General features: G+C 35.2%; 8 protein-coding genes across 8 annotated transcripts; 7 read left to right on the top strand and 1 right to left on the bottom strand.

Annotated features, from left to right (window-relative positions):
• Window positions 1–92: 92 nt before the first annotated feature.
• On the bottom strand, window positions 93–2,213 carry MONOS_5777 (putative pre-mRNA-splicing factor cwc2). The gene is made up of 7 exons (XM_067875956.1): window positions 2,058–2,213; window positions 1,963–2,001; window positions 1,739–1,850; window positions 1,493–1,687; window positions 1,391–1,436; window positions 1,212–1,318; window positions 93–1,122 (listed from the first exon to the last, which is right to left on the bottom strand). The coding sequence occupies exons 1-7, from the start codon at window positions 2,156–2,158 to the stop codon at window positions 172–174; spliced, it is 1,551 nt and encodes a 516-aa protein (XP_067730382.1). The 5' UTR covers window positions 2,159–2,213; the 3' UTR covers window positions 93–171.
• Window positions 2,214–2,234: 21 nt separating this feature from the next.
• MONOS_16782 (uncharacterized protein) lies at window positions 2,235–3,717 on the top strand (the record flags this gene model as incomplete). The annotated part of the gene is made up of 6 exons (XM_067869653.1): window positions 2,235–2,363; window positions 2,439–2,832; window positions 2,899–3,074; window positions 3,166–3,249; window positions 3,320–3,514; window positions 3,610–3,717. 6 exons carry the CDS (start codon window positions 2,235–2,237, stop codon window positions 3,715–3,717), a joined length of 1,086 nt encoding a protein of 361 aa, XP_067730381.1.
• A 60-nt stretch (window positions 3,718–3,777) lies between these two features.
• MONOS_5776 (putative UDP-N-acetylglucosamine--dolichyl-phosphate N-acetylglucosaminephosphotransferase) lies at window positions 3,778–5,828 on the top strand. Its single transcript, XM_067875955.1, has 7 exons — window positions 3,778–3,997; window positions 4,050–4,134; window positions 4,189–4,405; window positions 4,462–4,753; window positions 4,849–4,939; window positions 5,049–5,188; window positions 5,270–5,828. Exons 1-7 carry the CDS (start codon window positions 3,807–3,809, stop codon window positions 5,445–5,447), a joined length of 1,194 nt encoding a protein of 397 aa, XP_067730380.1. The 5' UTR covers window positions 3,778–3,806; the 3' UTR covers window positions 5,448–5,828.
• Window positions 5,829–6,033: 205 nt separating this feature from the next.
• MONOS_5775 (uncharacterized protein) lies at window positions 6,034–14,750 on the top strand (the record flags this gene model as incomplete). The annotated part of the gene is made up of 8 exons (XM_067875954.1): window positions 6,034–6,147; window positions 6,200–6,289; window positions 6,339–6,464; window positions 6,617–6,703; window positions 6,869–9,237; window positions 9,375–13,220; window positions 13,426–13,624; window positions 13,936–14,750. The coding sequence occupies 8 exons, from the start codon at window positions 6,034–6,036 to the stop codon at window positions 14,281–14,283; spliced, it is 7,179 nt and encodes a 2,392-aa protein (XP_067730379.1). The 3' UTR covers window positions 14,284–14,750.
• Window positions 14,751–14,899: 149 nt separating this feature from the next.
• MONOS_5774 (putative large subunit ribosomal protein 9 RPS9) lies at window positions 14,900–15,847 on the top strand. The gene is made up of 4 exons (XM_067875953.1): window positions 14,900–14,930; window positions 15,005–15,135; window positions 15,213–15,463; window positions 15,549–15,847. The coding sequence occupies exons 1-4, from the start codon at window positions 14,918–14,920 to the stop codon at window positions 15,712–15,714; spliced, it is 561 nt and encodes a 186-aa protein (XP_067730378.1). The 5' UTR covers window positions 14,900–14,917; the 3' UTR covers window positions 15,715–15,847.
• Window positions 15,848–16,086: 239 nt separating this feature from the next.
• Window positions 16,087–17,983, top strand: MONOS_5773 (putative ABC transporter domain protein). Its single transcript, XM_067875952.1, has 7 exons — window positions 16,087–16,100; window positions 16,172–16,300; window positions 16,364–16,507; window positions 16,554–16,868; window positions 16,973–17,007; window positions 17,070–17,211; window positions 17,292–17,983. The coding sequence occupies exons 2-7, from the start codon at window positions 16,175–16,177 to the stop codon at window positions 17,451–17,453; spliced, it is 924 nt and encodes a 307-aa protein (XP_067730377.1). The 5' UTR covers window positions 16,087–16,100; window positions 16,172–16,174; the 3' UTR covers window positions 17,454–17,983.
• A 1,285-nt stretch (window positions 17,984–19,268) lies between these two features.
• MONOS_15682 (uncharacterized protein) lies at window positions 19,269–19,725 on the top strand (the record flags this gene model as incomplete). The annotated part of the gene is made up of 2 exons (XM_067868575.1): window positions 19,269–19,271; window positions 19,321–19,725. 2 exons carry the CDS (start codon window positions 19,269–19,271, stop codon window positions 19,723–19,725), a joined length of 408 nt encoding a protein of 135 aa, XP_067730376.1.
• A 360-nt stretch (window positions 19,726–20,085) lies between these two features.
• MONOS_15683 (uncharacterized protein) lies at window positions 20,086–20,520 on the top strand (the record flags this gene model as incomplete). Its single annotated transcript, XM_067868576.1, has 1 exon — window positions 20,086–20,520. The coding sequence occupies one exon, from the start codon at window positions 20,086–20,088 to the stop codon at window positions 20,518–20,520; it is 435 nt and encodes a 144-aa protein (XP_067730375.1).
• Window positions 20,521–24,468: the final 3,948 nt, after the last annotated feature.

Raw genomic sequence — 24,468 nt, 5'->3', positions numbered from 1 at the left:
ATATAAATCAGAAATCCGAGCAATAAACTATATATAAAAAAATACTGTGGTTTTCATTTTTTTCAAAAGAAAGAAAGAAAGAAAGAAAGAAAGAAAGAAAGAACAAAAATTACAATTTTAACATATGAAATTGTTAAAGAAATGCGAAGTGGTTAAAAAACACACAAAAATTTACTTAACACGCTTTCTTTTTGGTTGTATTTGCTTTGATGTTGTTTCTTTCTCTTCTCCTTCGTCTTCATCTTTTTCATCTTCATTGTCTTCTGTCTCATTGTCAATGTGCTCACTTTCAGCCAGCAAACGTTTTGTTGGGACAAAAGTGCTGCCATCTTTCCCTTCTGAAGAAGCAATTTTGTTTTCACTCTTCAAATCCGTTTGCTCTTCTCCTTTGCCTTCACTTTCAGTGGTTTGCAAGTATTCTTCAAGCATTTTGACTTCCTCTGGCAGAGCGTTCTGATCGCTACCATCCTTTGAATCGCTTTCTTTGTCATTCGCTTTCTGCTGCTGCTGAAGCAACATATTTTCTTCTGTCATCTTTGCAGCAATCTCAAAAATAAGGCTCTGTGACACGCGGTTGATGAACGACGGAGGAGTTGGAGCAACTGGAGGGATTGGCGGAGTCATCTGAATTGGATACCCCGATGCCACATCTTTCCTTCCGGCTCCCTTCGATACAACAGACACACCCACCTGGTTCATTCCGCTGGGATCTTCTGCTCCTTCAGCCTTCTCAGCATCATCACCTTCACCTCCTTCAGTTTTGCTTGAGCCTGTCTTTTCTTTCTGCTCTTCGGAGTTGATCGCCCGCTGCAAAGCTTCTCTCGCCGCTGCCATTTCGCTCAGAACAGTCAGTGCCTCGTTTGTCTGTGCCTCTGTAAGAGATGCAGAAGTCAGCTGGGCTGCAGTGCCGTATGTGTTCATTGCACTGCTGTTGAGTCCTTCTGTTGGAAACGCAGCAAAAGCAGACGAATAAGATGTCATTGAAGAAAATGCAGAAGGTGTCGCCATTCCAATCTTCTGTTTCAGACTCTTTTCAATTGCATCCAATGCGCGCTGTTGATCAGAAAGAACATCTTTCTTTGTGACAGATTCATTGTCCGTTGCCCATCTTATTGATAACACCTGTAAGTAACATACAATAATTGTATCATATATGATTTTTTTCCCCATTCAATAAAATGCAAATCAAAAAGAATAAAAATTTGCAAGACCTCATTATCTTCCAATGACTGATTTGTCATGGCTTCTTTTGCAAATTCGGCTTCACTTCTTAGATGATACGTAACAAAAGCAATGTTTTTGTTCGCTATAACTCGAACTTAACAAAAAATTAGAATATATATATATGTTAAAAATGTTCTCTGCGATTGATATAATAGAAAAAGCAAACGTCTTTCAATTTGCCCCCATTCCCCAAAATGTTTCTTTAGAAGAGCCTAAAGCATTATATTTTTCATTATTACGAAATATCAAATAAAAATTCTATTTGTACCTCTGTTTCTCTTTCTCCAGTGATCGTCAATCCTGCAACATAAAGAGTACGGCATTCTCTGTAAAATGATCCAACACCGCTCATATCTTCTTTGTCTGCCCTGTGCCTGTCACGCCCAAAAACATCATGCATAAGATCTTGATGTGGCTCATCTAATTCACAAGGAATTCTGTGTAAAAAATTGCATTCAGCTCCCTGAAGCATTATCGCCTTGTTAACGTATTCATAAAAAAGAAGATTACAAACATGTATACAAGATCCTCTGGCAAAAAAAAGGCACATTCTTGGATTGTGCAAGCGATCACCGTTTGTAAATCCTGCATCTGTATCAATATGACATCTTGTCATTGCATGCTGTCTGTAAATGAAATTATACAATTATTTAACGAAATAAATATGACATTAACTTTAAAAAACAAAAGAAAATAGAAAGCGTCTCTAAAGAAAAACTGACGCAATCTTAATCATACTTTCCTGTTTCTTTTTCTTCTCCTAAATGCTTATGATACCTTAAGAAATAAGAAATTCACTATAATTAGATCGAAAAAGCGCATTAAATGCAAACCAAATGTTGTAGTCCAGTTCATGAGCAGAATGCGTTTCTACCATTTTCTCTGCTTGCTTTCTTGCAGGTCTATTTTGGTATTGAAGCGCAGTTGGTAGCATTTTGAAAATAAACAAGTCAAAAAAGACTTTTTTTGAACTAACAAAAACGAATACTAATCCATAATAAAATTTCGATATGGAAGAAGCTGTGAAAATTGCCTTTCAGGCACGTCAAAGTTTTTTATCAGGGAAGAATATCGGTGGATATTCATGTGAAGTGGACGAGTTTACAGAAGAAAAAACACTTAACGATAATTTAGAAGAGGTATTGAAGAATGGTTACATAACGAGTCTTTGCTTCAGAATTATTGAACAAACATCTTTTTTTTATTTGAAACAGAAAATAGACTCACAAAAGTCCAATTATTGTTTTACAGAAGTAGAGCACGATAGTTTTCTGGAATCAGACCCTGTTATTGATAATGATTTTCTTCTGACAGAAAAATTGCGCGAACTTGAAGAAAAACATCGAGAGGCGTTGAGGATTGGAGAAGAATTAATGATGTCTATAAAGGCCCCGGGTGGGCAAGTTGAGATGCATCCAAAATTGCAACATCCAACAATGAAATCTGTCTTGGAAGATGCTGAGCAATTAGAATACAAGCTGAAAAAAGAAATAACAAAAAAAGTTGCTCAATTAGATGAGATTGACTGTGATATTGAAAAGAATTGCAAAGCAAAGGAAGTTAGCTTGACAAAGGGAATATTTTCTCTTGATGAAGTTTCTGAACTAGGTTTGAGCATTATGAAGATATTTTTCTTTTTTTCATTTCTTTTCCTATTCTTTGTTCACAAAACAGAAAAAAGAAAAGATAAAGAAATGCTTATTAAGCTCCATCATCAAATGGATGATATGGAAAAGAGAGCAATTGCACTCCAGCAGATTGTGATGAAACAAGAATTTCAATCTGCTGAGTTAAACGCTCAGTTAGCTGATCTCGAGCAAAAAGTCTCTCTTACGGAGCATCTTAAATCTGTATGCGAATTTGATTGTTGAAAGAAATGAAATTAACTTTCTTTTTTTGCCCTTATTTAAAATTTTTTGAATTGGTCTTCCACAAAAAAAGTGTGGTTTTAAAATTACTCTTCCAACAACAGACGCTGTTACTCAAATCATAGATGCTTCAACGTTAGTATCGTTTGATGACAGGGTATTGATTTATTAAATAACCTTTCTTGTTTGTTCATATAAATTGTGATAAAATTTTGTTATTCAATCAGATGCTTCAAATGAGATTTCGTCTTTCTGAATGCAGCCGAATTGCGAAATACCTTCCTTACTTGATTGAGCGAATTTCATCCATCAAACGACCCATAGAGATTGCAGGCTATTACTCACAAATGGGAACTGCAATATTAATAGATATTCAGGCAATAAGAACAAACACTGCAAGACTTAACGTTCTTCTTGATAACGTATGAAAATTATTATTATTTTATCTTTTTTAACTATTATTATTATAATATGTTCCTTGTTAATGATATGTCTTTTGATCGTTTTGATGATGCAGATGAAAGAGAAAATAGAGGAGAATAAACAAAACGTAATGGCGAATGTAGAAAAGCTTTCCGAAAAGCTCAGAAGAATAAAAAATTTAAATGAAAAATGCAAGGGTTGAAAAAAATGATAATATGGTGTTCAAATTATAAATTGAAAGGAAAATAAAAAAATGCCCATTACTTCATTTTTGATATTATCATATCCCTAATGAATTACGTTCCCCTTTCTAATTCATTAGATTTTGAGGTCCACATCATATCTAGTGCAGTAATTTCTATTGCAGCGCTTGTTATATCATATTTTTCTATTCCAGCAGCTGCTCCATCTTTTGAAGCAGCTGGTCTGTTTGGAATTGACATTGGTAAACCGAAACCAACAGATGGTAATCCACCTCATGTGTTTGATACAACTTTATTAAATAATTTATGAGCTTTAAATGAAAAATAATAGACCTGAAGGGCTTGGGCTTGTTTGTGGAATTGTTTATCTGGCATCATTAATGCTGACTGATGTAATTCATTCGGACAGTTTTCTGGTATTTCTTATAACTAAATTAGCAAATTAAAAATGTTTTCTTATCGAAAATTAGACAGACAAGATAAATGTGCTGTATATGCTCAGTTCAAGTTTATTAATTCTTGGCTTTGCTGATGATGTTCTCAATATTCGTTGGAGGACAAAAATTATGCTCTCAATTGTATCATCTTTACCTGTTGTAAGACATTTTTGGGGTGATACAACGGTCAGTGTTCCTCATTTATCTATCTGGCATTACTTTTTCGGTGATAAACTTACAGTCAATTTAGGTTTTTTTACTTTTATTATTATTTATTCTCCAAAATATTTAAAAATTTAAAATCAGGAATCATATATATTATGTTTCTTGTTTGTGTAATGATTTTTTGTATCAATAGCATAAATATATATGCTGGAATAAATGGACTGGAAGTTGGCCAATCTATCGTTATTGGAATTTCTGTAATCATCTTTGGAACAATTGGATTAAACAAAGGAGGAATTACAACGGTCCTGCCAAGTGAAAACGAACAACAAGGAGGCGTTATTATTTCAAGAAGCAAAGATTTGTGCTATTTTGCTATCGTAACTGCACTTCCTTTTGTTGCTGTTTGCCTTGCTCTTTGGGTGCATAACAAGTCTGCTTCAAATTCATTTTATTCCCCTACAAACTTTTTAACAAACTTAATGTTTCCACTCCACTTTTATTTTTCTAATCTTGTTTTTTTTTCAGATATCCATCAAAAGTGTTTGTTGGTGACACATTTACTCACTGGGCTGGTGCCACATTGGCAGCCATTGGAATTCTGGGGAAGTTCCCATTCGTATGACTTGCTTATTAAATGCAAATATGCACCATAATTAACATATTTGTTAACTTTTAACTTTTCTTCATATTTTTGCTGTTTTGAATATTCATTTCATTCATCTTAGGGACTATTACTGTTTTTCATCCCTCAAATAGTTAATTTCGTTCTTTCTTTCCCTCAACTTATCCACTTCCTAATCCCTGCCTCTATTAAATCTCATCTTCCCCTTCCATTTCAAAATTGCCCTAGACATCGTATTCCAAGGTATTTTTTGTTTTCTTGGCTTCATATTTCCAAAATTGTGAATTTATTTTTTTTTTTTTTTGCTTTTAATTTTTATTTTAGACTTGATCGTACCACAGGGAAGTTAAAATATACACCAAATCTCACGCTCATTAACACCGTTCTTTATTTCCTTGGGCCAATGAAGGAAAAAACACTTACGAATGTTCTTATTTTGCTTCAAACTATTTGTTGCAGCATTGTTCTGTTGTGCTATGGAATGGATTGGATTTCTATTTGATTTAATTTCGAGATTGTTGTTGCTTTTTTCTTAAATTGCGTGTATTATGATTTAATTTTTTGTTCTTCAATGTTCTGAGTTGCGACAATGTTTATGATCAGAAGCATCCTATTTTTATTTTTTCTGATGAATGCAGAACGATTTTGCACTTTTTCAGACAATGATTTTACTTATATACCTTTTCAAACAATTATAGGAGGGAAGAAATTGTTTTATAGTTGTGCAAATCGTGGTACATCTCATCTTCCGTGTTTTTCTGCATATCGTCGTTTTGTTGGAAGTTTTGATGAATTTAACATTGTTGCTTCATGGAATGGGAACAGTTCTGTTTGCTTTTTTTATTTGAATATACATAACAATAATACATTCTGTATATTGTTATTTTCATTCAATATATTTCAAAATTAAAAAATTTTTTATTACATGGGATTTACCAAAGAGTACACCAACAGAAATATGGATTTATAATTTAAAAGAATGGACTTATTTTTGCTTGTTAAGGCTGGAACATTGTGATGTTGTTAGTGCTTCAATAAGTCCAGATTTTTCGTATTTGTTATTCACGACATATGGTTGGAATCCTTCAATGCAAGGAATTGCATCTCCTGAAAACTACGAAGTGACATGCATAGATTTACGCGTATCAAATTACTCACCACTTTTTGTGCTGTTTTCAGGAAAAAACTATCTTAGAGCTCAAGTTTGTTCTCTTTCTTGAGATTAATATTCCATTTATGCTGTATTAATTTTAGTTTCTCCCTGATTTTTCCAAAGATCAATTGCATTTCGTTTTGTTTGCTGAAACTTTGTATTTGAGATACTACACATTCAAACGCATTCGAGTTTGCGAAATTATTAAACAATCTCATATTTCAGTTTTTTTTGAATTAGCTTGATGCAGAAGGGGAGGCCAAGGTTATAACAAAAAAATTTTCGCCTCCAAAAATGGAACTTTCTGTATATGATCCTGTGTGGATGACTATTGATGAAGATCGAATTTTCTGCATATTAGCAACAGTTTGAAATTACATTCCATTATTGTAGCAATTCTAAAAGCAATTCAATTTCTGTTTTTTTTTTCAATTTTAACTAAAATACTTTTCACCCACAATCTTTGCTTGCTTTTTCTTCTTCTGAATTCTTTTTATTTTTCTTTTTTCAAAAATCAGAACCATCAAACAACGTATCATTTCACTGGGCTGAGATTCATCCTTGACCAAGAGCCGTTCTGCTTTCTGTACAAACAGCTTCCCAATGTTTGCTTCTTCTTCTTCTTTTTCATCTTTCATCTCTTTCATATTTTGAATTTTGCATTTCTATTACGTAAACATTTTCCTTCCCTTTCTTTTCTAACTTATCGTTTTATAACATAATAATGCTATTTTCTTCATTCGCCCACCATCACTCCCCTCCCCTCCCAGTTTGTCTGCCCGCCTCCTCCCTTCCCGCCCACCACGCTTCCGCAGACCCACTCCTTTCTGGACGGGTGTCGGAATGCTCATCTGTGCATCCGCCTTGTGCGTGTGCGTGGCGACATCATCTGCCTCGTCCAGCAGCACCTCCTCAAGCCCAGCGCTTCCCCCAGCCGCACCACAATGTCTGCAGCAACTGCGGCCATCGCAGCGAAAAGCGACGAAATCGTCAGAAGGAGGCAGATGCAGATAGAACAGTCTGAAGCAGCGAGGCGGATTGTGAGTGAGGTGCTGAGGGAGAACAAGATGACTGAGGAAAAAGAGGGAAAAGAGAAAGGAGAGAAAGGAGAGAGAAACGATAATTCAGATTCTTCTAATCAAAAAGATAAATCTGCTCAAAGTCAAAGTGGCAATTTGATAGCACAGTTGAATGCAAGTCTGACTGAAGAGGACGATGATAATTCTTCAGAAGTTTCATCTTCATTGAATGAAGAGAACAAAGAGTGTTCAACTCGTAACAATCACATATGCCCACATTCACCAAAAACATCACCAACAGAATTGCAATCAGATGTTTCTGAACAAGATTCATCCTCTTCAAATTCATCATCCTCTTCCTCCTCCTCAACATCTTCTTCCTCTTCCACTTCCTCATCAAACATTGATGAGCCAACCCTTCTTTCCACGTCTCTTCCTCTTCAAGTTGCACTGTTTGGCACCTCCAACTTGAAATATCTTGTGAACGATCTCCTTTTCGATGTGTTTGCGCTACGAAAGGACGAAATTGTGAAGTTGGAGTGTTTCGTTCCTCTGGCACACATCCGGATGGAGCACGACAGAATGTTCCAGAAGGAGAATGCAGCAAAGGAGGCATTGAATGAAGAGAGACAGAGGCAGAGGCAGAAGCAAAAGCAGAAGCTAGCACAAAAACAACAACAAAGGCAGAATCAAGACCAGAAGCAGAAATGTTCACAAACACAAACACAAGCGCAGACTTCTCCACAGATCCATCCACACCCCTCCACATCATTCAAAAAGGATGGAACCAACAAAGCAGAAGAGGAGCACAGTGAAGCAGAAGAACCCCCTTCTTCACCTGCTTCTGAGGCAGATACTAACACAAGCACTGAAGCAAACACAAAAGCAGATGAAAAAGCAGAAGAAGATGCAGTTTCAGAATCACATCCCACAACATCCACAGAAACAGAAGGCAAACCGACTGCTGATCTGCAGAAGCCCAAAAGGAGCAAGCCATTGACTGCGCCCAAACCGCCTCCTCCTCTTTTTGATGTGAGTTTCTCACAGATTGCACAGGGAATGCCAACAGCTTCGTCTTCTCTTTCTTATTCAAACTACCAATCAAATCTATCATCAACATCATTTTCTTATTCTTCCTCTTCCTCATCTTCTTCCTTCTCATCCTCTTCTTCTTCTTCTTCTTCCTCTCCAAAGCACAACCCCAAACCCCTCACTTATCTTCTCCCCACCACTTCCTCCCTTTCCTCTGTCATCCAGCGCAACCAGCTGCTTGTCTGTGCCTCGTCCGACCTCCTCGTCCTCTGCTGCCCGTCTGACGTGCTCCTCTTCGTCGACTGCTCTCATCTGCACGAGCCCTTCCTGTCGCTCTGCGTGTGCATCCCTCCAGCTTCTTCTCCGTCTGATCTGCTTTCAGCCAAATCACGCTCACTCCACAGCATCACCTTGCACTCGTTCCTGCCTCACCCGCCGCTGCCCTCGAAGATTCCCTTCAGCGTCCCTCTGCTGTCTTCCAGTGTGTTTGCCAGCAAAACAGCACTGGCACACTCTCGCCTCTTCCTCCGCTCTGTCGACACATCACAGACACTTCACTCACACAACACTCAATCAATGGAATCATCATCTTCTTCTTCTTTTTCCACTTCTTCTCCAATGAATCCAGATGAAAGACAACAGAACGAGAAAAAGAAAGATTCACAATCACAATCAAAAGACAAGGACAGGGACAAAAAGAAAGACGCTAACAAAATCTCTCTATTTTCCCTGTTCTCAAAGAAGAAGAATAATAATGAACCTTCAAAATCGCATTCTTCTTCTTCTTCTTCTTCTTCTTCTTCTTTTGACAGCTATCATCATCATCAGCATCACCAACAACCGCACAGTGCCTCAGCCATCCACAGCCGGCTGTATCAGGCGATGCTGTCATCTTCTTCTTTGTCTGCACAGCCATTTCACAACAGCCGCCGCAACACCCTCACACACGGACACCCCATTTCGTATCTCTTTGATCCGCTCCGCGAAAAAGACGGGTTTTCTCATTTTTTTGTGGACTTGTCTTCTCTTTCGCTCTACGCACATTCACTCAATCTGTGGAACTTGGTGAAGTTGATTAATCCGATGCAGTGTGATTCATTTATTCTGTTTTATTTTTATTTTATTTTATTTTATTTTATTTTATTTTATTTTATTTATTTCTTCATTTATGATTTTCTCTTCTTCTTCCCTCTATTCCCTCTTTTCCCTCTCTTCCTCCTTTCAGCACCTCCGACCTCCTCTCCCTGCTGCACATCGCCATCCAGCACGAGCGCAACATCCTTTTCGCCCAGTCGCTCATCCAGCACTGCTTCGTCCACATCCCCTCCTCCCTCACCACCCCTGTCTTCCACGAGATCCTCCTCGGCATCCCATTCATCTGCCTCGTGTCCCAGTCAATCGACTGCCCCTTCCGCTCGCTCCGCCGCGTCGTCTCCTCCATCGTCTCCAGCGTCCCTACTCTGCCCGACGCGGCTGCCCTGCTCGAGACACATCTGCCGGATTATGTGGCTTTGGAGCAGCTGGATCCTGACAATACTCGTGTGAAGAACGAGGCATTCAACACAACGTTCGCACTGGACACGAAGAGTGGGCAACAGAGTGCGTGTTTTGCTGTCCCGACGGCTTCTTCAGCTTCTTCAGCGTCGGCTACAGCAACAGCAGTGGGGAAGACAGGGAGTGGGGCTGATGCTGCGAATGAAGAAGAAGAAGAAGAAGAAGAGAGCAATGTGATTCAGATGCACTTTGATGGGGTACAGGAGATGGATGAGGAGTTGACATCAGATGTTGGGCTGCTGGCATACAAATACAGCAAAGAAGACGGAGAAGCGATTGAACAGCGCATCGCCAGAAATAAGATAAGAGGCAAAGTCAAAGCATTTCTGCAGAGACAGATGGAAACACAGACAAAACAGAATTTGGATGTGAAATCTCGGATGTGTTCAAATAAGGAGAAAGAATTAAATTCTGATTCTTCTGTTGAAAAACCTTCATCACAACCATCATCATCTTCTTCTTCTTCTTCCTCTTCTTCTTCTCTTCAACCTCCCTCGAATATCTTCTCCACTGCAGACTCACTCATGAGCAGCCTTCCCATCGACAATGAGGTGCTTCCTTCGTCTTTTCTGGTTGATCCACCGATTGTCCGCGGGCTCTTCTCAAACAGAGGGCAAAGGGGACTTGTGCAGGCGTCGCTGCTGATTGAAAAATGGAAGCGGAAGACGAAAAAGAAGCAGAGAAGGCAGGAATTGCTGCGCGGAGGTATCAAAAACAGGGCGGAGGTGCATTTGAGGAGGAAGAGCGGGGGATCTGGTGGTGAAAGGGTGAATGTTGCTTCTGTTGCATCTTCTGCCTCTTCTTCTGTTATTCATTCAGGAAGAATCAGAAGGAGGATGAGGAAGCAAACATCAGGAGCATTCAATCCAAGTATGAGAGAAGGAGAGATGCTGAGAGGTGTTGAAAGAACAGACATAAAAGATAGCTTTTCTGCGAATGTGGTTAGTTTTGGAGAAGAACAAAAGTTGATAAGAGACGATGGAGGAAAGATGAAGAGTGAAAAAGCAGAAGATGAGGAAGAAGCGGAAGCAGAAGAGGAAGAAGTGGAAGAAGAAGAAGAGTATGAGGAAGAAGTGGAAGAGGAAGAGGAGGAAGAAGTCGATGAAGTTGAAGAAGGAGCCATCAAAGAGAAAAAATTCAAACTGAAACACGAAAATAGCAAAATCATTAAGGATAGCAATTTGACCAATGAAATGCCTCCTTCTTTGCTTTCAACAGAAATACCATCTCAAAAGGATGTCAATGAACAAACAAGGGAAAATAAACATATTTCATCCGTTTCTTCTGCTTCTTCTGCTTCTTCTCAATCTGAAGAAGAAATCCTCAGAAATTGCGCTGAGCAGACTCCACCAAGAAATGATGTGTCAGAAACTGCATATGACGAGCATTACACAAAGTCACTTACTTCCTCTCCAAGGCTACTTCCATTAGAGATGAACGACAAATCATCAGAGGATGGATACGAAGAAACAGAAGCATCTGATATCAACAAGGAAAATGGCATGCTTTTCTTGGGTGAGTCTGCTGCAGATTCAGACAGGAAAAGAAGGCCTCGTTCAATTCAGAAGCCTCCTCACGACGATGTTGAATGTCCTCTGGGCATTTCAGCCTTCGACCCAGCCTCCTCCATTTCCTCCTCCTCTTCCTCTTCTTCCTCTTCTTCCTTATCTTCCCACTCTTCCTTTGCCTCCTCCTATTCCATGCCCACTGCCCCTTTCCTGTTGTGCTCTGTTCCGCCTGTGCAGGCAGCTCCTGTGGACATCTCATCAGAACAGCCAGCAGCTCCTTTCTATTCGTCCCCCATTCGCTTTGCCAGCACAGCCACGGAGCGCCCCACAGGCTCGTCGGGTGCGCTTAGCGAGAGAGAGAAGAGGAAGAACAAGGAAATCCTAATCTCGTTTGAAGGAGGGGATGAGGATGAGGAAGACGGAGAGAAAGACGAAGGAGATGAAGATGAGGAGGATGAAGACGACGACGATGACGAGGAAGAGCAGATTGAGACGATTCAGATGCTGAAGGGGCTGGCTATTCAAGGAGTGGGGTCGCAGCACTGGAAAGAGAGGGAGAAGAAGAAGAAAGCGAGCGAGAAGCAGCAAAAAGCAGGGAAAAGAGCAAAAGCAGAAGGAGTGTTGAAGAGTCTGTCGAAACAGGATGCACAAGTGGATGAAGCAGAATCAGATGATGATTATCTGAGAGACGATGAAGACATTGATGTTAGTGGCAATGAATCTAATGCTCATGAAGAAGAGGATGAAGAGGAAGAAGAAGACGAGGAAGAGGAAGAAAGCGAAGAAGAGGTGGAAGATGAAGACGAAGATGAAGAAGAGGAGGATGAAGAGGATGAAGAGGAAGAAGACGAAGATGAAGATGCAGCACTTATTCGAGCAGAAATCAAAAAAAGAAACCAAAAAGAGAAAAAGCAGACAAAGCAAAATGTATCTTCAAAGCGAAAAACAAGCCAATCAAAACAGAATGAGGTTGGAGCAAAAGACGAGAAGTTGAGAAAAGGGCTCGAAAGCACAAAAACTGGGCAGCAAAGCACAAAGCCAAGAAGAAGATCGACAATTCTGAAAGACGAAACACCTCCTCGCCCTCTTCTGAAGTCGTCTCAGTCAGCTGCCTCTTCTTCTGCCTCTTCCTCTTCCTCTTCCTCTTCCTCTGCTTCTGCCTCTAACTCAAACACATCCACACCATCTGCATCTAACAACAGAAAGAGCATCCATTCGTATTCCCCAGCCACTCCACGCTCTTTTCCAACATCGCTTGCACGCGCCACAACGTCTCCATTGTCTGGTTTTGCATCAATTTCTTCGTCTGCATCAGCATCAGCCAGCCTTTCACGTGTGCCCACGCAACACGATGTGGAGGAGTGGATGGCAAGTAACCCACACTTCTTTGCCCAGCACGCCAGCAACAGGAAAGCGCAGCTGCTGCCTGCGTCATTGAGAGAGTCGCAGGTGTATGCAGACGCACAGGCAGCGGCTGTGAATGACATTGCCACGCTCATCACACTCGTGGCGACTTCAACAGCACTGGGGAAGGAGGATGGGAAAGAGGCAGTCCGAATGTATCCGGGGGAGAGGATGAGCCAGATGAAGAAGATGCAGATGGAAAATAACTGGAGGGATAATGAATCGTCTTCTTCCTCTTCCTCTTCTTCTTCTTCTGTTGACAACACAGAACAGAAAGAAACATTACGACCAAGTTTATATTCTCGTCGCTTTCGCCAAAGAAACGAAGAGAAGAATGAGCAAAATCCAGAAAATAGTCAAACAGCAAGCAGTTCTCAATCAAAGCATCTGCTAAACTCACAAAAATGGGGACAGAATTATGGAGCATTTTTGGGGAAGTACGAAAATAGCGCTGCAGAAGCGCACTTTCTGGCTGTCTCCAGACGAGAAATGTATGAAATGTGCCGGCTGCTCATTGCTGCGTCGGAACTTGGTATATCGCTGCCGAGTCTGACACAGTTGACAATAGCGAACTTGGTGAATAACTGGATCGTCTTTCCTCATCCGTATGTGTTTATGTTTGTATTTGTATTTGAATTGGTTGCTTTTATTTTCAAACTTATTTGTGTTTTTTCTATATTGTTTTGTTACATAATCACAAATAACTTTGACTGATATTTCTACTTCTTTTCGTCATTTTCTAAACTCATTTTTTTGTCTTTTCCTTTCTCATTTTATCAAACAAAACATTTTTTCCCTACTGTTTTGTAGAATTGTCCTTCAGCTCTTGCGTCGTTCCGTTCTTAACCTTTCTGCAGACACCCATTTGGAATTCATCAAAGGCGAGATTGAGTCAGGATTAGCTAGTTTTTCTCCGTTGAGACCCGATCTGCGCTCGTATATCCTTCTAAAAACTCGACTTTCGCACGACCCTTCTTTACTTGTTCATATGCGTATCTTATCCAAATATGTATGTAATTTCTGATTTCTTTTTCAGAATCTGATAATGTTTTTCTTTTATTTTCTTTTTTTCTTTTTTTCTTTTTTTTCTTTTTTTCTTTTTTTCTTTTCTTTTTTTCTTTTTTTCTTTTTTTTTTCTTTTTTTCTTTTTCTTTTTTTTTTTTGTTTGTTTGTTTGTTTGTTTTTTTGTTTTGTTTTGTTTTGTTTTGTTTTGTTGTTGTTGTTGTTGTTGTAATTCAATAATTATCATGTTGTTGTTTCTCTTCTTTTCTTTTCTTTTTTTATGTTTCAATGTTTTCATTCATTCATTTTCTTCCACAGGATTGCACAGGTCCTCCTGTTGACGTCTCCCCTCTTCATCCTTTGATTTACGATAACCCAGATGATATTCTTCAGGAAATGTTTCTTCAAAAAATGCAAAGAAAGCAATTCCAGATTTTATGGAAAAACAGAAATAAGAATCGTAATATCAGTAGGAGGCAGTTTGTAGAAAAGTCTTGCACCTCTCAAAAAACTTTTTCATCACCACAAAGCAACAAGAATCGATATCAAGATACTGCCAGCAAAGAAAAGCAAGCTACTCAATTGTCAAAATTGGAAGATAACAATATTGTTGCAAATTCAAATATTGACACCATACCAATTCCTCTTTGTCAGAATGAAAATTAATATTTTATTTTTGAATTTTTGAATTTAGATTTTGTTTTTATTTCTAATAATAATGTCAATTGTTAATATTTATGTTTATCTTAACCAATCGGTAGTTGAGAGAAATTCATTAATATTTCAAACTTTAAATGCTCTTTCATATTTTTATTTGAAATTTTTTCACAAAAGAAAATCTACTTATAATAATCTTTTAACGCAGTACAAATTAATGTCAAAAAGCTTGTGGCATTTGATTTACAGAAAATTTTATATATTTACAACAAATTTTGTTGTTTTCAAAAGATATTTCAATCGCTCTTTTCCTTTCTTAAAAAACTTAAAATATCTCCAATGAACTTAAAACAAATAACAAACTCAAACATTCAAAAAATGCATCAATAAAATTACTTTCGCACTTCAAACAATTACAATAATAAACATTTTATTTTTACAATCTATTGTCATCAAACAAGAAATTCAAATATTTTGTATTTTTAAAGGCTATTTAAAATAACACAATTAAATTGGAAAATTTTAACAAAATATGTAAATACGACTTGTGTTCAACAATTAAACAATAAATACATTCGACAAATTAATTATTATGGAAAATATTCTTTTGTGTTTCGAAGTTTCTAAATAGGAAATCACAAACATGATCAGAAACTGTATGTTTTTCTCGTTGAAAGGAGCAGATTCATCTTTATCTCCAAACTCTACGAACTATATATTTATTTTTTAGTCAGCAGTGTGTTCAAGACACCACGTCATCCCTTCGAACGCGAGAGGATTGACAGCGAACTTCGTATTTGCGGTGAGTACGGTCTTCGCAACAAAAGAGAATTATGGAGAGTTACACATTCGCTTGCCAAGGTTTGTTTTTATTTTAAAGGAAGTTTCTATTTGATCTATTTAAAAATGTCTTTTATTGAAATTAATTATTTCGAAAGCTTCGTGAAAAATCAAGAGAGCTTCTTACTCTTGACCCAAAAGATGAGAGACGTATTTTCGAAGGTGAAGCTATCATTCGTTATTTGTCAAGATTGGGCGTTCTTGACGAAGAGCACCAGGCACTTGATTATGTCCTTGGATTGAAACCACAGGATTTCATGGAACGCCGTCTTCAAACTTTGGTCCTTAAAAAGAAACTCGCTCGCTCAATTCATCACGCTCGTCTTCTCATTACCCAAGGTCATATCAGGTTTATTTTTTCGTTATTATTATTTTTTATTTGAAGCTAATGGTAACTTTTATTGCTAATATTTCATTTTTCTTGGAATTTATAGAATTGGAAAGCAAATTGTGACAGTTCCAAGCTTCATGGTTGCTGTTGCAAACGAAAGCCATATCGATTTTGACCCACGTAGCCCATTTGGAGGAGGGAAACCAGGTCGTGTTGCAAAGAAGAAGTTGAGAGCTGGAGATAAGAAAGAGGAAGAAGGAGACGAATAAATGATTTTTTTTAAAAACATCATGTCATGGTGTTGCTGATGTTTCTGCTTCAATATTTTAAAAATGTCTCTAACAAAGTGAGAATAGTTTAAAATAATATCAATTTTTTTAACAAATACAATGTGGTAGTTTATTAATTGGACTTTTTAAAAGTTTTTGTTCCAAATAAAAATAAGTTACAAATTCCAAAGAATGTTGATTGTAAAATCGAGAAAGAGTTATCAACATGTTTGTGATCTTTTTCCAATTTCTTTTAACGAAACATATTCTTCAATTTGAACTTCCATTAAAATGATGAAATAATTATTCGAATGATTATAATTGAAAATTTTAAGCTTGATTCAGATCAACTCGGAACATTCGTATTACCATAATTTATAAACAAAGTGTGTTTTCCCGATTATTTTTTCTTTTCCATGGGCACAATTTTATTTTTGTAATCATAAAATGTTTTTAGTCAATGGCATCAGTTAAAGCCGTTACGCATTTTAAAGATGATGAGATGGCATATAAAGGTGGTGACATGGAAGAGAAGATTGTTAGACCGCCAACTCTTCCTTTCTTTGTACCAGATCCTGTAAAACCGGTTCGTTATTTTTCATTTTGTCGTTTTTAATATTTTTTCCATTTTCATTAACTTTTTTTATAGCTTGGAGGTCCAATTGTATCTGTTCATAATCTTGGGAAAGCCTATAAAATATCTGGGCGTGATGATCCTGTGGTTGCACTTCGTGACGTTACATTCAGCACAGAATCAGAATTCTATCCCGTTCATGAAGGGGAATTTGTCATGGTTTGCAGTTTCCCTTTAACTTCGTATTGATATTCTTTTTTCGCAGATTCGTGGTCCATCTGGAGGAGGGAAAACAACAATGTTAAATCTTTTAGGTACAATTGATAAGCCAACAAGTGGAGTAATTACCTTATTTGGTAAGAATATTGATTCGAATTCTACTGATGCTGAACTTTCGAGATTGCGTTTGGAAAGCATTGGATTTGTGTTTCAAACGTTTAATCTTTTGGCCACATTATCTGCATATGAAAATGTGGAACTTCCTCAAACCGTTCTTGGGAGATACAAACCTCGACAAATCAAACAAAGATCTATTGATTTGTTAACTTCAGTTGGGCTTCGCGATAGAATGATGCATTTGGTTTGTGAAAATATTTTATTCAAATATTCAGTAATTCAACGAACATTAACACTTTGATTTTTGTTTTATTTCAACAATAAAAAATTATACATATTAATGAATAGCCATCAGAATTATCTGGAGGAGAACAGCAGAGAGTGTTTGCAATAGCAGTTATATGATTAATTATCAGTGAATTTATTTTTAATTTTTACAAAATAGGACAATTGCACGTGCTCTGGCGAACGATCCGAAATTACTTCTATTGGATGAACCAACTGGTGATTTGGATACGTCCAATACTATCCAAATTATGGATTTAATCCTTGACATCAATCTCAAGAAGCATACAACTTGCATCATGGTTTTTATTTTATTTCTTTCTAACAATTTTCAAAGTATTTATCCTTTGCTCTTTCTTGTCACTCATGCAAAATGATGCAGGTTACCCACAATCCTGATATCGAATGCTATGCTGATAGAATTTTGTATATGCAGGATGGTACTGTAATGAAGCAGGTTATCAACACACGCCAGTCTCGCTTGGATGAACCTAAATATAAGGAATATCTAAAATTAAAAGATGCCCAGCAACAGGGGCATTAATATTTCAAAGAGTCATAATTATGTAAGAACATGGAATTTTTTTAATCTTTTTTTTTTGTTTTTTTATAAAATTGGTTAATTTTAAACAAATCTCATTTCTGCAAATTCGATATATGTTCGTTTTATTTTGTTTTTTTGTCAGTTATTTGAATAATTTTTGTGTGTTTCTATTTTTTTTTTTTTTTATTTCGTTTGTTCATTTATATTCATTTCATTTTTCAAAAGGAAATCATAATTATTTCTAAATATAATACCATTGATGCTTAACCCGCACCCTGGTGCCAAACCCGCCCCCTCTCAATGAAGCATTCTCTTGTTTTTCCTTATTATGAACAATAGAAATAAAAACATTTCAAAAGCAATCGAAATTGTGTTATATAATGAAAGAATCGTCATTATTCTTCTTCTTCATGTCTTCTTCCAGCTGAATGTTGCTGTTTTTTATTTCATTCACATGTTTGATTTTTTGCAAAAAATTGGAAAGTTGATAATTTCAATGTTTCAATAAAGATATATACACCAAAAATAAATCAAATTCGAAAAAAAATAATTCAAATTCGGAATTAATAATTCGAATTAGAAAAAAAATAATTCGATTTCGGAATTAATAATTCAAAATCGAAAATTAATAATTCAAAATCGAAAAAGAATAATTCAATTTCGAAAATGATTATTTCAATTTCGAAATTCATCTATAACTGAGAATTTTAATTTTTCTCGAGAATGGATTTCAGAAAATTTCAAATTATTTTTTAACCAATCAAATATTATTATTCTAAGAAAACTGTTTTTTAAAAATGAAACAATCAACAAATCAATTTTTTAAATTTTTTTTCATTTTCGAAAATCATCACTCAAAATAAAAAAATATTTTTAAAAATTCATTCTATTGAATAACCAATTAAAAATTGCAAATAATCAATCACAATTTATTGAATAACAAAAAACAAGAATTTTTTTCTCAATTATATTTTTTCTGTTTCTTTGGAGTAAAAATAGAAAAACATCTATTTTTAATACAAAAATGAATTCATTTTTTTTTTTGAAAAACTTCTATAAAAGAAATATGAATTCAAAATAAATGAATTTTTAATTGAAAATGCATCATTTTTCAAATATAGATAAGCAAAGTGAACTGATGAAATAAAAATAAAGAGAAGTTAAAACCCAAAACACAATTTATTCATTCCACAAATCAAAATATTTTTAATTTCGAAATTGAATTATTCTTTTTCGAAATCGAATTAATAAATTATGAAATTGAATTATTAATTTTCGATTTTGAATTATTTTTTTTTTCGATTTTGAATTATTAATTCCGAAATCGAATTATTTTTTGTCGAAATTGAAATATTAATTCCGAATTTGAATTATTCTTTTTCGAAAAGAATCACCTATATTTACAAAATATCAAACCATACATCTGAAAAGGATTGCCTATGACAGAAACATTAAATTTGATAATTCTGGAGAAATTGATCATTCCCAATTTTGATGACAAAAAAAACAGAATTATCATCATCTCAATTGCATAGAGTTCTGGCAACAAGGGAATATAGCATGTTCAAATCCCCGTCAAAGAAGCTATTCGCGATTCGAAAAAATTTCAAAGTGAAATATGCAACTGCAATGAAAGCCAAAGTTATTTCAAAGGATGCTTGGAAATGAGGGATTTGAGCGGAGAAAGCAGGAAGAGAGGTCGGAAGGAATGGACATCCACGAACATTAACAGACAACCAGTTGGAAACAATTGAAAACAAAGTTTTGGTTCTTTTGTCTAACCAAACAATTGTTCGAATTCGTGATGAGCAAAACATGGTTTGTAATATTCATTTTCATGCTTTTTTAACTTTTTTGAATGTTTTAGTGTGTCGATCTGATTGAAAATGATCCAAAATCAAAGAATGAATTGAAAATGATCAATAAAAAATATGCATTCAAATTAATTCAACGAAGCGAAATATTGAAAGCCGCTATGGCAAGGCCAATAGAAGTTGCAAAAATCAAAGCACAGTCACCAGAATATATTAGCAGATGGTTTTCAGAACTGTCAGTTTTAATTTCAGGCTATAACATCATATCATCCGACATATACAATACCGACGAATCTTCAATCACTTGCGGGGAGTCTTCATCAAAATTGGTTGTTTGCTTCAAAGATCAAATTCCTCCAGGTGTTCCATCGTTTCCAAAAGTACTTAATGCCACAATTTGCCTCTGTGTCTGCACTGACGGATCTTCGTTGCCTCGTTTTCTTCTTTACCCTAAGTAAACTCTCCCGAAAGAGTTTCGATATCTTTCATCATTTGATATCAGATATATCAACTCTTCTTCTGGGTGGATTTCGAAGGAAATCTTCAACTATATCATGATCAATTGTTTGATTCCATTAATCGCGGAGAAAGTGAAACCTACAAGTTCTCATCGTGCACTTTTATTAATGGATAATCATTCAACTCACAATGACGAAACTGTAATTGAAGCAGCTGAAAAAAAATTCATCATTCTGAAAAAATTCCCACCTAATATGACACATTTACTTCAACCGTGTGATTCCTGTATTTTTTCTCGACTTAAATCAACATTGAACAACAAATTTGTCATTCCATCTCCATTCTCCCTCCCTTCTCATATGACACAACTCACAGAAGTTCTTCCTGAAGCCTTGGCAGCTGCATGTACACCTTCAACAATAAAAGCAGCATTCATAAAGACAGGAGTTTGGCCTGTTGCTGCAGCCCCTGTGCTATCTAGAGTAGCAGGAGCACCTATAGAAACCTCTGCATTAAAAGAAGATCTTCATTCTTTGTCTCAAGATTGGTGTGAAGAATTTTTTGGTAGCTATTCTCCACCAAAAAGGCAAAGTGTTTCGGCTTCATCAAAACCATCAGATATTTATTCTGCAGAAAAAGCAAACTTGGCAAAATCAACTTCATCGAATATACAGACCTGTTCTTCTCTGTCTGATGATCACGAATTAAATTCTACAACAATTATTGAAGATTTGGATAGCTTTGAATTGAAAAAACAACTTGAAGATACTGAAAAGCATCTTGCATTTCTTTGATCGAAATATGAAGGAATTGAAAAATCAAAAGCTTCTTCAACTTCTTCAACATCAAAAACTAAGCATTCTCGTGAAGAATTCAACATTCTTTTGTCAATCTCTTCTTCAAATGAAGATAAAAGAGAAATAAAGCAGAAAAAGAAAAAGAAAATTTTTGAAATCGTAAACGATGATGTGAGTGGAGGAAGCGATCCTGAGGAAAAAAGAAAAATGGAAAATGAAAAGCCAATTCAAAGACCAGTTTCACCTGCTTTTAGTAAAAAAGAAATTGAATTTCGCAAAAAATATTATTCTTCTTTGTCGTCGTAGTTTCTTTCTGTCTGTCTTTCTTTTTATAATAAAGAAGTTTGGAACCGCGAAACGTTGAGATCTATAAAGAAATACCAGTGAATATTGTTTTTGCTGTTCTCACTTCTTGCAACAATGGAAAACACTTTGTTCAAAGTTTATTTGAAGATGGATATTTAACTATTTTGTAACTTTTGCAGAGCATTTTTATGCAGTCATTTCATTTCAATCTTGTATTCCTTTTCTTTTTAAAAGCAAACATGAAGAAATCTGTAGAAATAATAACAATAATATATGTGTTTAGCAAAAATGAGAGGGGGAGGGTTTGGCACCAGGGTGCGGGTTAAGCACCAATGGTACATATTTGCTAAATTATACACCATTTATTATTCAAATTTGGTAAACTTATTATTCGAAATTGGTCAACTAATTATTCAGAATTAATAAACTAATTATTCGATTTTGGTAAACTAATTATTCAAAGTTGTTAAACTTATTATTCGAAATTGGTAAACTTCTTATTCAAAATTAATAAAAATCAGAATTTTTTGAAAAAAATTTTTTGATATAATATGATCACTGGTTGAGTGTCGGAAAGTGATTAAAATGTTTTGTTTTTTTCATTATTCTTAAAAAGGATGAAAAATAAAACCTCTAATATTATTATTTGTCGAAAAACATGAAGTTTTTTGATTTTTCAGAAAAAAATCATCACAATGGAAATCGGATAATTTTCAAGTGAATAAACCTCACATTGCTTGATAACACATCATACAATCAAAATGGACAATAAGTTTTTAAATATGCAAAGAAGATCAATAAAAACAAATGAAGTATTCTGAAAGTGCATTTATGGATTTATTCACTAATAAAAAAAACTTGTTTCCAGATTGTAAAAATTGATACAAATAAAATATTTTGATTGAATTGTTCATTATTTTACATAGTGAGGTGAAATAATTCAAATATTATCCGATTTCCATTGTGATGATTTTTTTCTGAAAAATCAAAAAACTTCATGTTTTTCGACAAATAATAATATTAGAGGTTTTATTTTTCATCCTTTTTAAGAATAATGAAAAAAACAAAACATTTTAATCACTTTCCGACACTCAACCAGTGATCATATTATATCAAAAAATTTTTTTCAAAAAATTCTGATTTTTATTAATTTTGAATAAGAAGTTTACCAATTTCGAATAATAAGTTTACCAAATTTGAATAATAAATGGTGTAATGTGAATTTGCTATAATTTACATCTTTTTATGTTCATCATTATTCGATTGTAGTTAATAAAACATGGAAATGATATCTACTTTTGTTTGATTCATTAGCTTTATCATTTTCAACAGGAATATTTGTTTTGGAAATATTACATTGGCAAATGACTCGTTAAATATGAAACTTTTGCACCTTATCACGCAGCAATGAAATTGTCATGTATCTCTATTTTTCTTTGGTGACTTCTTTTGAGCACCAAACAACAAAAAAATGCTAAATGAGTTTTTTTTTTTTTTTTTTTTTTTTTTTTTTTTTTTTGGCATAATAACTCAATAATTTTTCAAATGATTCAAATTTTTCCAATTGATTCGGTCGCATCAAATATTTCAAAGGGAAAAATTGTTCAAAATTAACGAATCGAAAAGAAAGAGAATTATTCATTGCTTCTCACAAACCATCACTTTTTTAAAAAAATGGTTAAACGAAAAAAGAGAAAGAATAAAAACTCATTGAAAAGTTTTTGGGTTTTAAAAATCAAAGAGAAAGAACACAATAAACCCTTATGCTTTGTTGATGGTTGTTCAGCAGAAAAAGGTAGAGTTTTCATTTAACCCTTTTATCAAAATAATATTATTCATCATTCAATCAATGTGACTCAACAATCTTTACAAAAAGAGAATGGAACACGTAACGAAAGCAAACGAGATTGCCGAAGTTAACTTTTCCTCATTGCACAGAGCAAAATCTTTGCTAGCAGCGTGACTGATGCCAATGTCTGCTGAAAACCACAACTAAGTCCATGCTCCATTATCAATTATCCATTCGAAACTTTCGCCATCCTTCCAGACACCTCTCTCACGTTCCTCAGCTCTTTCTTCTCCCTAACTCAGACACTCTCATTCAACGAGACTGACACAAAAATCACTGGCAACGATGACATTTTTCAACATATTTGTGATTTCTTCAATTTTCATTTAATAAAACAATTTGCTCTCTATAATTGCTTCAATTCCAATTGATTTTATTTTCTATCTAACTTGAAAATTTTGAAGTCTTCTCTTTTCCTGAAGCATGGATCAATAATGAAAGTTGTAATCACTTTCTTTTCAAGAAACACAACATCATGGCAGATAAAAATATTGGATCATCTTTTCCTCGTTTGATTTCCTTTCTTCATCAAATGCGAATCTTGCAATTGCTGAAAGTGAATAAGCTATTATCATTCGTCGATAAAATCAGTCGATTTTCCACAAATGATAATATCATCAACTTTTTCGTTCAAACTTGTTTGTCGGCTGTTTGCGTTACGTTTTGTTGGATTCTCTTACAAATATTACTTCTCCAATATACAGCTTTCATTCTTTAATTCACTTTCAGCGACTTAATGAAGGTATGTGTAATTGTGAATTTTGTCAAAGGACATCTTCATTGTTATCAATTCCAAATGACCTTTCTTGCTCTGTTCTTTCTGTTTTCGGAGCATGCTTCAACTTCCAAATGAAAAGACTGAAATAATATTCTTTATAATTACAATTGTGCCACTCCACTTTACTCAGTCAAAATTGAATCTTTTTCATTTCCTCAGAAGTTCCCAAAAAAAAAAAAAAAAAACATGTTGAAATATATATTCACCTTGCGCTTCTGCATTGAAATGGAAGACAAAACAATTGTTGAATTTGAAGGGACTAGAATGAAATGGAATTTACAAAATTTTTGTCACTTATTGAAAAAAGTATTGCAAATAATTTTGTTGAAGAAGGAATTAGAATGAAAACAAAGTGATTTTCTCAACGGCATTTTATAACTATGTTTGTTGGTGATAATAAAAAGAAGCTTCAATCAATGATTGTTTTGATGAGATGAAAGAAAGTGAAAGATACAATTTTTGGTTCATTTAATAAAGCTGTTGATGAACAGCATAAACAGAAAAAAATGCATATTCTATTATTCTAAATCAAGTGAGAGGAAGATTCAATAAAAAGATTTGAAGAAGAAATTGAATTGTATTCATTGGGAGGTCAGGGATGCTTTATGAAAATCGGTTAAGGAGGATTGAGAAGAAAAGGTATTTGCATCAGAAGCAGAAGAAACCGAACCTAGCAATTTTAAAGATAAGATTTGCACTTCAGTTGATCTGTGAGATACCCAAAGCATAAAAGTAATTTTGTATTCCTGGATGTTAAACTCGCCTGAGAAAAGACAAATAAGGCAAAGCAAATTAATTCATAACTGTTGTGAGGCAAAAGATAAGAGACGCAGCTGTATGATGGAGCATACGTTGCAAATGGACATGTGAAGGAAAGAAAATGAATCATAGAAAAGTGAGGAAGGCAAAAGATGGAAAAGTTCACAACAAATTCAGAGAATAAAGAAAAGTTATGTCAATTTTTTAAAAAGAAGAAGACAGATTCATCTTATTGAAGTATCAGAGGTAATGA

Source organism: Monocercomonoides exilis, assembly GCF_001643675.1.
Source record: "Monocercomonoides exilis strain PA203 chromosome Unknown scaffold14-1859848, whole genome shotgun sequence".
NCBI lineage: Eukaryota > Preaxostyla > Oxymonadida > Polymastigidae > Monocercomonoides > Monocercomonoides exilis.
Note: the sequence above shows the minus strand (reverse complement) of the source record. Positions and strands in the feature narration are given on the sequence as shown.

Coding starts and splice junctions, on each gene's coding strand:
- MONOS_5776 (XM_067875955.1), top strand. CDS start 3,807: ATGAATTACGTTCCCCTTTCTAATTCATTAGATTTTGAGGTCCACATC. Junction 4,406..4,461: donor TAAACTTACAGTCAATTTAG/GTTTTTTTACTT, acceptor ATTTAAAATCAG/GAATCATATATATTATGTTT. Junction 4,940..5,048: donor TTCTGGGGAAGTTCCCATTC/GTATGACTTGCT, acceptor CATTCATCTTAG/GGACTATTACTGTTTTTCAT.
- MONOS_5773 (XM_067875952.1), top strand. CDS start 16,175: ATGGCATCAGTTAAAGCCGTTACGCATTTTAAAGATGATGAGATGGCA. Junction 17,008..17,069: donor GGAGGAGAACAGCAGAGAGT/GTTTGCAATAGC, acceptor TTTACAAAATAG/GACAATTGCACGTGCTCTGG. Junction 17,212..17,291: donor AGCATACAACTTGCATCATG/GTTTTTATTTTA, acceptor AAAATGATGCAG/GTTACCCACAATCCTGATAT.
- MONOS_5774 (XM_067875953.1), top strand. Junction 15,136..15,212: donor TTACACATTCGCTTGCCAAG/GTTTGTTTTTAT, acceptor TTATTTCGAAAG/CTTCGTGAAAAATCAAGAGA. Junction 15,464..15,548: donor ATTACCCAAGGTCATATCAG/GTTTATTTTTTC, acceptor TGGAATTTATAG/AATTGGAAAGCAAATTGTGA.
- MONOS_5777 (XM_067875956.1), bottom strand. CDS start 2,158: ATGCTACCAACTGCGCTTCAATACCAAAATAGACCTGCAAGAAAGCAA. Junction 1,851..1,962: donor GAAGAAAAAGAAACAGGAAA/GTATGATTAAGA, acceptor TTTCATTTACAG/ACAGCATGCAATGACAAGAT. Junction 1,123..1,211: donor AGTCATTGGAAGATAATGAG/GTCTTGCAAATT, acceptor TGTTACTTACAG/GTGTTATCAATAAGATGGGC.